General features: G+C 35.7%; 1 protein-coding gene across 7 annotated transcripts in view; it reads right to left on the reverse strand.

Moving 5' to 3' along the window:
* Dpyd (dihydropyrimidine dehydrogenase) overlaps positions 1-7,415 on the reverse strand; it is a 901,729-nt gene extending 894,314 nt beyond the window's left edge. For 5 of the 7 annotated variants that reach the window (XM_087212682.1, XM_087212683.1, XM_087212680.1 and 2 more), the window contains exon 1: positions 7,237-7,415. In XM_087212682.1, the coding sequence (XP_087068808.1) occupies positions 7,237-7,275 (39 nt within the window). In that variant the 5' untranslated portion in view covers positions 7,276-7,415. The remainder of the gene's footprint in view (positions 1-7,236) is intronic. The other 2 variants (XM_087212678.1, XM_087212679.1) reach the window with 2 other exon arrangements.
* Between the last annotated feature and the right edge of the window lie 8,699 nt (positions 7,416-16,114).

Here is a 16,114-nt window from a genome sequence, read left to right on the forward strand (position 1 = left end):
CTTTCATAAATGCTATTCTAATTTCTACTTGGCACCTAAGTGGAGCAGCTATGATAAGACCATCTCTGCATTTTCTTGATATAATCAAAAGCACGGCACATTTCCAAACAATTTCACCATTGTCGTATTTTATTACAAACCATCCTTAAAGGACTGTCCAATAGCAAACTCACTGAAGAACTAACAAACTCTTTACTGTGGCTGAATGATTTCCACAAGATCTGAGAGCAAGGCATAACATCCCCAGCTGTCACCTGTCTTGGGATATTTGTTCTAACAAATAGTAAATATAGTACATATTTTTTCTTGTATTGCTAAATATTTTCACATGACCCTTTCAATATACATATTAACATTTTTAAAGTCATTAACATGCACACTACTATTGCCATATTATAATATCACACAAAGAATTTCACAAAGATTGGGATCTACTGTACTTAGATAAGTTAAATCCTTGGTAGGAAGGAGGAGTGGAAAATGGGGGGTGGGGAGGATAACCTTTTCCAGGAAAAGTGGTGAGAAGAGGGTGGAACCAGCAGAGTGCGGTAGGGATTAAAATATGGGGGAGGGAGAAGTACAGTTAGACCTTCATCCATGATCTTCATCTGTATAAATCAGGCCTGAAGTTGACACGTAATTCTATGTGGGTCCCCTGAGAAGTGGCCCTCAGGGCTTAATTATTGATGAAGAGATTTTTCTTCAAAGTGGCCCAGTCAAGAGTGTCTCAAGGGAACATTCATAAGCACTCATAATATCAATTTCCAAGCACCTGAGAGGTAAGGACACAGATTGTTTCTTTAATTATTATGACAGAGGTAGAGGACAGCAAAAATGGTACTATACAATCAAGCTGAAATTCTCACAGAAATATAACTATTATAACTCATATAAAAAGTTTAGCATCTGAGTCATTTAAAAAAGATACCCTTTACCCTTTCCTGGTGCGAAACTGGTTCACTTCTAACCCCTTCCATCCTAGGAGTTAAAATGGTTATTCATAAACAAATGTGGTATGTTCAGGGGTACCTAAAAATTTAGGAAAATAAAACACTTCCTTGAAGCTCATGTTTGCTTAGAGAAAAGATACGATTCCTACAGTTTTCCTACAAAAAGATACCAGTATTTAATTGTGTAGGGATTTTTTTTTCCTCAGAAAAGAAAAATATCATATCCCATTAAAACTTCAATGAGAATCCAAAGAAATTAATCTCTCTCCATGTATTAACCTTTATGTAATCTCACAAACACTCAGAAACACTAAGGAATCAATCTACACATATTCTACAGTGAAAAAGTAAGGGATGGGGATCAGGCCTAGATTTAAATCTTAAATTCTTGTATTTAATAAATATTTATATCTCTGTATTACCAAAGCAAATGCCACATACTTCGTGTTCCTTGATGCTTATACCAACTGCTGGCAATAGAAAGGTATGTGTTAAAAATATTTTTAATCTAGGTGCAGTAGTATATGCCTGTAATGCTAGCTATTTAGGAGTCTAAGGCAGAGGGATGGCAAGTTCAAAACCAGCCTAGGCAACATAGCAACTCTGTCTCAACATACAAAAATTAAGAAAAATAGAAATAAAATAAAATGGAACTTTGTAATTTTATCAAAATTCCAAAAATCCTTCCATCCTATCTAATATTGAAAAATGGAAATCAGTAATTTTTATAATATACATTTGCAAAATTTATGAATCTATAATAAGTTTTCTTCATAGTTCTTTTAAATTCATTAATTCTCCCCTAACTCACAGATAAGATTCCAGCAACTACTGGTAGGTTTCAGTATTGCTAGTTAATTATTGGACTCAAATTCTAGTCAGTTAATATTTATGAAGCACACATAATACAGGTAGTAAGATTAAAATGAGTACTGCCTTTTAAGAAGTCTATACCTTATGTGAGAGATGCTAACAGGGCCACTTTATATATATGACTCCAATTATGTGTGAAACAAATGAAATTAATCTAGTTTTCAAAGTTATAAAAGGCCAGGAAAATTTCTGACAAAAATTATCAAATAAATAAATAATAAAGCCATGATTTGAACTAAGGTCTATCATGATGTGTTTTTCATATACTAGCCATTAAATAAAGCTTGATTGTGTGAAATACATAATAACTTCATATAACGGTCTTAGTTTTTAACACCAATAAATACATAATTGTGCTGAAATAAAAATTTAAAATTAGAAGTTGAGTTAAATGTAGTATTTCATACCTTCTAGTATAACATTTTGCTTAAGAGCAATGAAAGTAGTAATAATTATAAACCACAGGAAATACATAATCTTGTAAGAGTTATCTCAGTACTATAACTAGCTCTAGATTATCTGTGAACACCCACATTCCTGACATTTGAAAAAAAACAAAACTCTAACCTCTGACTTGATATGAAGAATTAAGAGGAAGTGAAATGGAAAAGATAAATGTGTCACATTTTAGTGTGTCATATTCAAAGTCCTTATTATAAGTAAACTTATAATCCAAAAATGCCTTATTAAATATTTAAATTAAGGTGAGATATAAATAAAATAACATTTGTCTTTACAGTTTTAAGGCCAGAAGTCTCTACTGCGCATTTGTCATTAAATCCACACAGCTATAAGGTAGAAAAATAAATTGGCCAGTCCTACTTTTCAGTCTCCTCTTTACCTACACTGATGTAAAACATCTCGAAATACTTTCTTTGCCATGATATTTTATGACAATTTATTCCACACTCATTGCCTTTTCGTCTTAGCATCACAAATCTTGTAATAGAAATGTTTCATGGTCATCACTTACCTTTACTGTACTGGAAGGTCTAGCTTTCAGTCCTTTTAGTGGTGCCCATTTATACAGAGTTAGATAAAATGCTATATTCAAATAGTTAAAGAATGACTGCTTAAAGATCATTCAGTTATCGCAACATTGTGAAGCTAGATCCTCTTAGTATCCTTATTAATTTTCTACTGTTAATATTCAGCTTTCAAACATAAATTTTTACCCAGAATATAAGAAAGGAGGCTAGTGAATTCTACCACAGGCAATTCATAAACACTATCTGCTATCATTAAGACTAAACAGGCCTAATCTAAATATCTCCCTAATGACAGTTTTATCATTAATCATTAACTCATGGTCTTTAATTGAATTACTAAAACTAATCCTTTGAATTGGTGCAAGAGATGGATTCTTTAACAAAAAGTACTGGAACATATGAACTTGTTCTAGAACTTGTACTGAAACATATGAAAATGTTCAACTATAGAAATGTGTAGTGCCTGATCATAAAAAGGGCTATGAATGGGATCAGTGATTCTTCAAGCCAGATAATCAGAACATTTTTTACTGACGAGATTAAACTCCTTTAAAAGGAGAAACATTATGAATTGAAACTAAGTACGGTCTGCAAACCAACTCAAAATTGGGAAAATAATGGCATGTCCAACAATGAAAACTCACAAAACAATTTTTAAAAACTAAAAATCTTAAGTTAAGACTTAAAAACTAAAGTTATAACTAGATTTCCACAAGACCTATGGCGTCCAACCAGTAAAACAGACAAGAAAGGACTTTTACATATACACTCACTGCATCATGCGTTGTTTTAAATAAATAACCTATAACTTCTGCAAAGTCAAATTCATTCTGTCCTTTAGATCCATGGCCTTCCTCATTGTCCAGGGACAAAAACAGTCAAGATTAAGGGATTTCTGAAATATTTTTTGCCATTCCTTTCCATTTATATCCATGTCTTTCATAAGTTCAAATTTTCCTTAAAATTTCCTTTGTCCAAGTCATTTCCATTATGCTTTCATTTTCCAAATTCATGCTTTTTATCTCATTTTCTTAACTAATAAGTACAATGATTTCTTAATTATTTTCTGAAAAGAAGTCATATATCCATTATTCAGAAGCAGTTTCTAATTGACTCAAAATGCATTTGATTATGTGGACTATGGACTAGAATCCTCTTTTTATTCAGGGTAAATTTGAACTATGCTTGCAACACCTTAACATTCATTAAGTTAGTAATGTAGTATTAGTCAAGACTTCTGCTTATGACAATGAGGGCAGTAGAGCAGCAATTCACTGCCAAAATCTCTAGATTTCAAATAGTTAAACACTTGCTATAGATGTATTCACTTTAACTACATAGTTTTATAGTCTATTCTCAATTATGCTTGTTGGTGGGAGGGATCAAGGTAATGAACAAAAGTGAACTCTTGAAAATCATTCTGACTCGGTTTTAAATGTGAAGGTATTGACATTGTATTGGCTAGCAAGTCAATGTAAATGAAGGCGTACTGTGAAGCTACAGCTGAGGTCAGGGAAAGTGACCAGTATCCAATACTCACCTTCTTTGAAACCTTTCCAGGAGAATTTGCATTCAAAATGCAACCTTGACAAAGATATAATACATCGGAAACTGGAAGACTACAAGTAAAGTAACATTTAAAAGCATACAGATCCTGTTAATGAATTTTAGACTACTAATTATTTCGCTGACAGTGACTGTCCTCAGGATGAGAATTTTTTTAATCTATACATTTTTAATATGCTTGTCCTTTTTCCTTACAAGGTGTCACCTTGTGACATCTGTGCATTATCCTCACTATCACTGTTTTCATTACTTGATTATGCAAGTACAGTTTAGACAAACTAGGTAACATGCCCAAAGTTACACAGCTAAAAGGGATGTGGCTATACCTCAATTTCACACTGCTGGCCCCTAAGGCCAGGCTCTAAACCACACTAATGTGTTTGTGAAATAAAAGGACTTGACTTCTCATGCAATTTCTACCATTACTACGTTTATAAGAATTTTTATACACTAGTACTTTTAGCAAGTATTGCTTATCTTTGGCTATCCTGCACCCCAGGATATTTCAGCTTTGAAATCTAGTGACTTGATTTTTCTCCATGTTTCCAACCCTTCCAATCATGATGTGATATTGGATTGAGTCTAGAAATTAAGAATGAGCACACAAAGCAATACCTCAATAACTTTTCTCTCCTGAAACAAAAATATATACTTTCTGGCTGCTTCATTGAAATCTAAGATTCTGTACACAGCTCTCAGGAACAATTAAATCATAATTAGAATGAGTTGTTACCCTCATGTTCTGTTCTTTTCCCATTTATCATATACTTAATGTGTTGATATCACATTTATTATCTCTTCACACTAATAATTTGGGGTTTTTTTTGCAGTACCAGGGATAAAACTCATGGCCTTGCGCTTGCGAGGCAGGCACGGTGCCACTGAGCTAAATCCCTGGCTATACCAATAAATTTTAAAAGATTGCTTGCTTCTCCATGTATCTGAAAAATAAAACAATGACCATACTCAGATCAAGCTCTATACAATGGTTTTAATCAATCTGTCAAAGTAAAGCATTTTAATTTGATAGAAAACCGAACATTCATAATTCATTCTGATTCTTCAACACAAAAATGAACTTTGACAAAGCAATATGACATATTTAGGCTTGAGTGTGTTCTCCTAGGCTTAATGTATTTTTCCTCACTGCATTATATTTTAATGATTAATTTCATGCTCTTTCATGGTATTTTAGCTCATGAATCATAGGTATCACTTTTAAGGAAAAATAAAGTATTGTGCGTGGTGAAAGATGTAACTAATTAGAGTGTATTGCATATATGAACAACATAAGAGCTGAGAGAGTTTGAAAACCACCATTTCACATGATAAAGCAGACTCTCCAAAAGACTAAGATAAGAATGAGGTGAGTACAGTGATAGTGGAAGGATTATACTTCTCAAATGTTCTTGGTTAAAACAACATATGAAATTAAGCTGGACATTTAATTTTTCAGTGGCATCTTTTTCTTCACAAGAATGTGTGTGTAAGAACTGACTTCAAATTCAAATTCTAAGAGAGATACCTCTATATCTCAAGTAAGTACATACCACCATCCTGACGTTAAGTAGAATGTCAAATGTCATCCATACTGACACTCTGATCTGAAATCAGTACTGCTTGAATTCTGTAAAAAGTTTGCTATTTGACTGAATTTAAAAAAAAAAAAGATTTGGTTGAAGGGAAGTCACAAGGACCAAAAGAAATATGATCAAAATCAAATATAATCATTTACTCTGTACAAAAATGAAATTTCAATAAATCAATCATGTTGATCAATATCAAAAAAGTAAACTATCCACAGAAAAAATAACAACTAAACTAATCACAGAGGTCCACATGCTATACTTTGGCTTTTTATTAAAACAGATTTTTCAAATTAAATTATGGAGTCTGGAGAAAACACTACTGTCCTTCCAAGAGAGTACAAAGTCTCTTCGATCAGTAACAAAGGCAAAATGTGGCAGAAACATCTACCCTGCAAACAGGTGGCTTTAAACTTTTATTTAAACCTGTCAACTGAGAAAGTTGTATTACGGCTAAACACACACACACACACACACACACCCCTCTACCAGAGAAAGAGACTTAAAGAAAAACCCCAAACAAAGTAAGACTAAAAAGTAGTTTGCATTAATTGAGACGTGCTGACTTTGGGTTAGTATGTCTAAAACCACTGTTTATAATTCAATCCTTCTCACAGCATTCATTAACGTACTAGGAAGAACTTAAAGGAAACAGCAATGTCATTTCAGAGAGGACCATATTCAGATAAAGACAGATGACATTTTTACAGGCGCGGGCTGCAAGAGGGAATCAAAAACTGAGAGGTAAGAAAAATCCAGTTCACTTGCATCTTTCTGAAGGCACTGCATTTTTTACGTTCTCAATACTTTGCTCCATTCTCCCCTGTTAAATTATTTCATAATCAATACTGTGGCTGGCGGAGACTACTACAGCTGACACACAGATCTTTTATTTCTATGCCTTTGCAAACAGTAGGATTCAGCTATTGGAGGTGGGTGGCAGTGGACAGGTGTCCCAAAAAGACACCCAGGGGACCGATGCGGAAGTTCGGCGTGGAACGGGTAGGAAAGAGGCGCCCCGTTCCCTTCAGTCCACCCCCGCGAACTCCAGAGCGTCTTCAGTCACGGCCCTCGGACTTTCCCACAGCCCCTCTGAGGAAAACACACAGGTCCCTCGCAAAGGGCACCCCCTGCAGTCGCGGCGGCCCCCACTTCGCCCCCGGCCCACCCCGGCGCGCACGCCGAGGGAGACAAAGTTTCCCGTCTCTCCCACTCTGCGGCGCGGCCCGCGCGGAACCTTCGGCCCGGAGCCGGCACGCGGTCGGTAGTTACCTCGATGTCTGGCGCGTCCTTGCTAAGCACGGGGGCCATGGCTGTGCCTTCAGGCGGGCGTCTGGTACAGATAACCCCTCCCAGGTTCTCTGGCTACGAGACTCCGAGAGGACCGCTTACTGGAGCACGGGCGGAGATTCTGTGGTAAACTACGGCTGGCCGCGCGGGGGCGGGCGGGCCCCCGCGGGGGCGGGGCGTAGGGCGGACGGGAGGCCACGCCCCCGGCGGAGCTGCGTGTTCGTCCGCGAGGCCGGGCTAAACTCTAGTCCTGGGGCCCAGGGTGTTTTTCCTGCGCAGGTAGGAGAGCGTGCTCGCGCTACAAGGTGGCCTTTGCCCTCTGAGCTGCGCAGTGCCGGCTGAGCTGGTGGAAGAGGGCTAGATGTGAGGGATCGCCAGGATTCAAGGGAAAAACAGTCTGCGCCAAAGCAGCACAGTTGCTTATTTTCTCCCGTGAACATTGCGAGGTGCAGAAACATTGTCATAAAGGCAAGTGGAACTCCCCAAGGCTGAAGGAGAGCTTCCTCCAGCCAGCAAGTCCGCGGGCAGGGCTTGGGGGTGCCAGGGAGGATTCTACTGCACGGGTCATCATCCCCAGGGGCGGGAAGAGGCGAACGCTGGTGTCCACAGCCCCAGCCGCGGATAGTAAGTGCTGTGGAGGGCAAACGGTGGAGGCTGCGTTCTGCAGGACACTACATTCCATGGCTGCTTAAAAAGGGGGAAAAAGTACTGATATAAAAATGTGGGCCTTTTTGAAGAGTTCTTTATGTTCTGAGCTACAAGTTGCTGCGAAAAGGGGAGGGATTTCATTTAGAGGTAGTCCCAAAGCAGAAAACGTTCACCTCATCTCTGAAGACATTTGTACTCCAAACCTCTTTTTCTGTCTCAGTCAGGTGCATCTTCCTCTGTTCTTACATCATGCTTTCTACTTCTGTGAAGGCATTGATGGCACCTTGTCCTCTTGGTGGATCATGATCACCTTGAAGTCAAATTTTTCCCCTGTTATTATTAGTTCATTTATGCTTTTACTCAGTGCATACTTAGCATCTTCAGTGTGCCGACACTGTGTTAGGTTCTCAGGATACAATCTTCAAGAACACACATCAGTGTCACTGAGATGAGAGTCAAAGGAAGTGAGAAAACAAAATATGACGCCTGACTGACAGCTACAAGCAGAAATGGACAGAATTACTATGGTGTGTGTTCAGAAAAATGAGTGTGTGTTCCTTGATTGGCTGAAGAAGGCATCTCTGAAAAGCCATCAGATACCCTCCAGAAACTAGATTTTACAAAGGATGGGTTACATTTTTCTTGAATCAAATAACATTATTATGTGGAATCAGTATGTTAAGTAGTAATCTTTAAATATGCTTGGCTTTTATTTTTTTCCTCACACCCTCATGTGATACTTCTCCAAGCTCTAAGGAATCAATGTCTTGAAAAGATCTGGGGTCGCTTTTCATTGCTGCATTTCACTGCATCATCCATCATGGTCCAAATTACTGGACTTCCAACTTCTCTTACTTCCTCTCTAGGCGGGGTTGAGATTTCAAGTATTAATTGGCTATGTCACACAATATCACAGAGTGAAATCACTCCTCTTTCACTTTTACTCATTTTCAAAATACAAATACATGTTTTATATATATGTATTTGTGTGTGTGTGTGTGTATCTACCAAAGGATATAGGTGACTTTGAAGGTAAAAAAGGTCTTGTTACAGGGAGATGCAGAAACACCTGATTTTGGAACATTACTTCCTGAAATTTGACATGTTTTAACTAGAAATTCATTGACAGATAATGTGACTAAGTGAAACGCTTAGAAGAACATTGTGAATAACACATGGTAAAGTGAAACTAAAGTTCCTAAAAGGAACTGCTTAGTGCATTAAACAAACTGAGGGGTTACTCTGTTCATTCAGTCACCGAATATTCTTGGTCTTTTATGTTTCCTTCCTAGGCTAGGCACTGAGTATCCAGTACAAAATCAAATCAGACACAGACCTCTTTCTGTAGTGTGTACTCTAAACAGGTGAAATATATTAAAACAACTCATTTCGAATAAATATGCAACCAAAAAGTGACAGATCTACCAAGAAAAAAGTAGAGTATTACAAGCTAGAACACAGCTAAGATGGGTCTAATTTTTTGTTGGTCGTAGGAGGACTCAGAGAAGGTCTCTGAGATTGAAAGGGTGAGTGGAAGGGAGCACAGGTGGAAGACAGTTTGCAAAAGAAAAAACAGGTTTGGAGGATGAGATTATTTGGGGGTTGGAACATGAGTCAGGGCAAAAATGTCCTAAGTGAAGGTTGAAGAAGAGAATTTAGCAGGTTATTCCAACATCACTAAGGAGTTTATATTATATTCTTACTGAAATGAGTCTTTGAAGGATTTATACCATGTCTGTGTGTGTGTGTGTGTGTGTGTGTGTGTGTGTGTGTGAGAGAGAGAGAGAGAGATATGAGCTAATGGATACTGTAAATATCAACTTGAAAGAGGAATTATTTACATATACAATATATATGCTGTGTATGATTATAATGTATATTATCCCTTCTCCAATTTACTTAGTAAATTTCAATATTCCTTTTCCTACTTCCAGTGATATAGATGTGTGTGTTCTTTCAAGTTACACTATAATGTAAATCTTAGCAATTAATACCTTATTTGTTTTATGGGTATAAGCATCTAAGTTATTCCTAAGACTTATATACTGTGTTTCTATATTACCTCTCTGTGATTATTGTTCTCCTAAACCAGCACAGTGGGATAAAACCAAAATATGCTGTGTTTCTAAAGGTAGAATCTTAATGAGTGACAGTCAATAACCAAATATAAAATTCAAATGCTCTTTTACCATGCCCCAGCTTCACCAAACAGATAGGTCCTGTTCTGAGCTATTTAATTAAGGCATCTAATCACATTGCTCACATCCCACACCTATATTCAGTGATCAGTGATTGAATCTAATAATATTTTAAATCCATTGAAATTCCACATTAAACACAGTTGTACCTGTAAATAATCCAAGCTGTTTAAAGCTTATTGCAAATGCATTCACACCACACTTTTTAAAAGTTGTAAATTATGATGGCATTTGTCAAGCTGTCCCTCCATCTGGAAGCACAGTCAAATATCAGGTGTTCCACATTAATTTTTTGTAGTCTTTGGTAACACAGCTCATCTCTCAATGTAATAGTTTACAGTACACGAATGATATTATTATTACCATAGTTAGAAGTAAGGTTTATGAATCATCTTTAATTTCATGTCTCAAAAGTTTTTCAATATTTAGAAACAGTAGAAATTCAGATTTCCATATACCTTTATTTATCTGTTGTATTCTAGCATTAGGAAAGTTTTTTGGACACATTTTGGAAGATGATTTACTACCCAAAAGACAAAGACTTCAGTTGATCACAAGACAAATTATTTCCTCCATCTGATTTTCTAAGGTCAAATTATTGTATCTCAACTGATCAGAAGGATAATGACTAAAAAGAAGTTTGGTCCAAATACTTTCAGTATTCCTGCTCAAGAAAAACTTAAGTCAATACTACTTAATTTTCTGTAATATACTGGGAAAAGTTATCCAAATACATAGAACCATATATTTTGTAAGTGCTGTACAAAGCACAGATAAGGCAGAACTGCAAATACCTTGCAGAAATTTACTCCACAATTATTTATTAAGTGCTGTTGTTTCAGGCACTGTGATGGGCTTCAGGAATACTTCAGGGGGCAATAAAGGCCTTATCCAATAATCTTTAGCTCCAGTAGATCTTTAGCTACTTGCTCAACACCACATATTACCACTCAATGGTTTATGTGATTTAATGAATGAGGTTATTGTGACAGAAAATGTATCAGTAGTATTTTGTAAGTTGAAAAGCTCTTTTTAATATAAGTTAAGTATTAAAAATTAAAGATATACTTCTCCAGTTCTCAGATTTTGAAAAATGCAGTGGATGCATGATTACCTTTGAACAATATGAACAATTTTGGGTAAAATTCAGTGTCAGTGAAAGGTTTGTCACTTTGTCTAACTTAGTGAGGGGGAAAATATCTCCCAGAAAGATAATTCCCTGAAAGAATTTCCCTCATATTTTACAGGCGTTTTTCTTGGTCTTATTACTTGTCCTCTCATCTTCAGAGATATTCATAAATACAGCAGCCGACATTTAAAGCAGTTTCTTTATTTTCTTCCTGGAATGTCAGTTTTAAAGTGACAAGTTCATTTGTGTCTGTGATTGAGACAAAACTTTGCTATAAATTATTCATTGTTCCCTTTGGTCGTCTGTAGTGGATCTACCTCACAGATCTGCACCTACCCCCCTCAACCCAACACATTTAATCTGGAGGAACTGATGTCCTCAGCTATTGGAAATGTTGATGGTTGACAGTGTTCTGCTGAGAGCCTCAAAAACTGTCTCCAGCTAAACACAGGCATCCGCCCAAATTCATGCCTCTTCACGGGGTAGCAGATATCTATTGATTAGTTGATGTAAGTGTATGAAAGCCCTGGCCTGTGCCTCAATTCAATACTTCTTTGTTGGACTATCCTAAATTCTGAGGTCCTTTGAGGGATCAACTGAGACATTTGTTGGGACTTCAATAGGCCTCAACTTCCCCCTCTGTCCATCCTGCTTTATCCCTCTACCTACACCCCCAGTCCTCATCCAACAGCTATTAGGAATAAATAAACTTTCTGCACGCACCTTTCTATTTTAGAGCCAGTCTCCGAAAGAACCTAAGCTGTGTTGTTGCCACTGTATTTTATTTAACGAATTGAATATACTACATGTAAAATGTGCTTGATTATCCTCATGCTTGAACATAAAATTGACTCCATAAAATCTCTTCATTTGTTTTTGTGTTCTGAGATACTTCTGTATTTGATCATTCGTTTTCATCACAAGTTATTGTGTGCCTAACATACCATAGGAATAGCAAAAAACCCTCAAGCTACCATGGTGAGCAAATTAGAAGTAAACTCAGTGCTCATGCAGCTAGTAGATGAGTTATGAAGATGCATATTTGCCAAGTAATCTCACACAAAACATAATATTTACTGTTAATAACAGTATTAAGGAAAATAGAGAGTTGTTATAGTAGAGGTACCTGGGAATTCACTGAAGGAGTCCTTGAGATAATAACCTTGCTGCTGATCTAAAGGACAAAAATGAGGCAATTAAAAGTATTAGAGCAAGGGTTGTAAGCTGCAGAGGCCTCATGCTTAGAGGTACCCTGATAAAAAAGACAAAAGGCCCTGGCGGTTGAGGTCCAGGCAATTAATAGGAGCGTGACCCAGGGTAAAGCTAGAGAGGTAAGCAAGCCATATAGTGTTTCATAGTTTAGGGTTTTGCAGTCTATCCCATGAGAAACAGGAAGCCATTTTTAAAGCAAACAAATTACATTATGAAAAATGTGTTTCAGAGGATTACTTTGATTTCAATGCATATGTAGTTGCACATTCATATACTCAGTTGGTTGAATGCAGGAGCATCAACCAAGGCAAGTGATTTCTGGGCATTGACTAAGTCATTTCATGCACTTACTAGCCTGGGTAATAATCCTAATTATTATTAGAAACTAACACAGTGAATTTGTATCATATACCAATACCATTGTTACTTAGCATGCTGTAGCACTTAAAAAGCCAATCTCTTTTATAAAATCAGAGGAAAAAAGAAAAACCTAACCCAGAAGTATTTCTGTCTCTCAATCAATGACTTTCTGTTTTCCATTATGAAACTATAATCACCCATTTTTAATCATGTGAAAAGTGAATGTGATGATGTTCTGTAGCTTGTTTTCATGATATCCGCCAGTCCTGCACTAAAGTCCTTGATGGTCTTGAGTGGATTTAATCTTTTAATTTTCTGCATCTAATAGTATATAGTACATAGTAGGGTCATATACAGTTCAGAGTAATTATTTCTTTTAAAATTCTATTGCAAATGAATATTAATTACTATTCTCTAAGCATGACAGAGTATACAAAGCCTAAGTGAAAAGATTTCTAGTAATATATAATAGATAAAGGGCAATACACAATAAAGAAATGCAAGCGGTTAATAAAAATGTAAAAATTAAATAACTAGTAATGCCCCAAAATTATTATAAATGGTTTTCAACATATCAGACTGGTGAAGATTGTTTTAGCGTTGATTGAGATGTAGGAAATTAAAGAGGCTAATAAGATTTTATAATGAATATAAACTTGGTACCATGATAGGTAAGCAGTTCAGCTGTCTTAGTCTATTTCACCTGTTATAACAAAATGCCAGAACCTGAGTCTCTTATGAACAACAAAATATATTTCTCACAGTTCTGAAGGCTGGGAAGCCTAAGATGAAGCCACTGGAAGATACCATGTTCTTTGAAGGCCTGTTCTCTGGTTCGTAATTGGAACATTCCAGCTATAGCCTGGTCTTTTTATAAGGGCATTGACTGTATTCATGAGAGCTCAGTCTACATGATCTAGTCACCATGCAAAGCCCTGATTCCTTGATATCATCACATTGTGGATTAAGTTTCAACATGGAAGTGGGGGAAATACACAAACATTGAGACCAAAGCAATAGTCAAACTTAAATATGTACATTCTCTTTATATAGCAAACATGACAAAGAAAGCAAATATTCTTTTCTATAAAATTTACCCAAAAATATGATTCATTCCAAAGTTGTTCATATAAAAATAAGGCAAAAATATACATGAATTTCAACAGATGACTGATTAATAACTGTGACACATCCATATAATTCATCTTTATGTGGTTATTACAAATGAGGTCTGAAGTTGTAAAGACACAACAGATATATATATATATATGTGTGTGTGTGTGTGTATATCTTTATATGTCAAACTATATGTCAATAAATCAAATAACATAATTTATAAATACACACGGGCAAATAAGCAACTCATATTCATCTTAGAAAAAAAGTAAAAATTAGTTGAAAAACTCCATTGCATTATAAGCAAATGCACCAATATATATACTTTATACATTTGTGTGTGCATGTGTATAAAAGTTGTATTACTTCTGCTCCAATGCCTGGCATGTATTAGTGTGCCACTTTTATATAATTTTTTTTTGTGAAAAGCTGAATATCAAAATATTCTATTTTATGCACAATAACTACCAATATCACAATCTTTAAAGGAAATGATTTAAGAATTTTAAAAACTGGCAAATAAAGAGAACTACTTTCTAATTACTTTAACTGTACAAAGTAATTTGAATGTTCAAATAATGTCCTAATACAAAATAATTATTAGAATGTACTGATGTATTTAATTTGTAAAACAGTAACATTTTAAACTTTTGCTCCAAACTCACAATGTCTTTCCATTTCACTCAGTAGGAAAAAGTCCTTACACTGGATCATGAGATGTGTATAATCTAGAAAGTCATTTATTTCCCCTATTCCTGCTATTTTTCTTCACTACAACTTTATCCAAACAAGTTTTTCCACTTGCTGGTCACTATGCATGCAGTGATTGTTGCTAGCTGTTCACCACCTTCAACCACTGGCATTAAGGTCACCATCTCTAAAAAGTCTTACCTTTATATTTAAATTGTAGCTCCCAATTCTTGTGTTCACACTCCCCCTTTTGTTGCTTTATTTTTTCCATAGCACATAATACAAATGCTACTCTACTTGTAATTATGTGTTTGTTCATTGTTTACCATCTCCTACTAGAATAATTTCTCTGAGACTGTTTTGTTCACTGTTATATTGATACTGTTTGAACCAGTTCCTAGCATACTGTACATGCCCAATAAATATTTGTGAATAAATGCATGAAACAGATGGTATGTTTAAGTCTCATATCATCTTTCAAACTTCTTTATTAGCATTTAATAATCAACATTGTACAGTTGTGTTTTTTCTCCCCCAGAATTATTCAAGGGCAAGGACTATGTCCTGTTAATCTTTGAATCTCTCAGTGTATAGCATATCTAGAATCAAATAGATGTACTCTAAATACGTGTTGATTGAATGAATAAATGGGTTAAAAATCAACATATTTGTATACTTTTCTAAAAGCATCCACTTTAATGCATATTTTTATGTTTAAAAATTGAAATTCATCATACCTGTCAATCAGAGCAGCTCTAAACTAAACACTTACTCTAAAACATATTCCCTGTTCTTATTCCTAACAACCCACTTGGCAATATTTGATAATCTATTGTATTTTAATAAATTTGAAAATATTTCCATTTTCTTATTTATTGTCTTCAACACATTCAAAGAGCTTCATTAGTTTTGTTGTTTAAATACTCTGAACACTCTCTTCTCCATTTATTTGAAATTCTATCAAATTATTTTTCATATTTACATCAAATCTGCAGATTTCAAGGGAGAGACGGGTAGTTTGTATCTTGACAAAGTAACTGTTCATAAAGTATTCTTTAGAAGTACTAATGTATTACAAGTGTGTGCTATTTTATGTGGAGGAGGAGATGAGTATACACATAAATGGCTGTATGTGTAAATATATATTTAGACTCTCAGTATACTTTATCAATATATTCCTCAACATTACTTATCTCTGAGTTCATAATTTCAGCTATCTTGGTTTCGGCTTCAATTGAAAGAACTTATAATTCCTTTTATTTCTTTTTTTCTTGAGGTGAGGAGGCTCACCCATTGCTGCTTCTAAGCAGCACAAATACATTTCACAATGTGATCTTTGATAAATATCCAAATGAATTTTAAAACTAAGTAAATTGAACTGCTTTTTGAATCCCATAATTTATTCTAGCCATCTGTGTCACACACTTGTGTGTAATGCACACTCACGCACACACACGTTTATTTCTTGAGAGATTTATGATGTTCTTTTGCCCACCTCTCCCAGCCA

This window comes from Heterocephalus glaber, unplaced genomic scaffold (assembly GCF_053883595.1).
Source record: "Heterocephalus glaber isolate CG9 unplaced genomic scaffold, H.glaber_assembly_v1.0 deba00001442, whole genome shotgun sequence".
Classification (NCBI taxonomy): Eukaryota; Metazoa; Chordata; class Mammalia; order Rodentia; family Bathyergidae; genus Heterocephalus; species Heterocephalus glaber.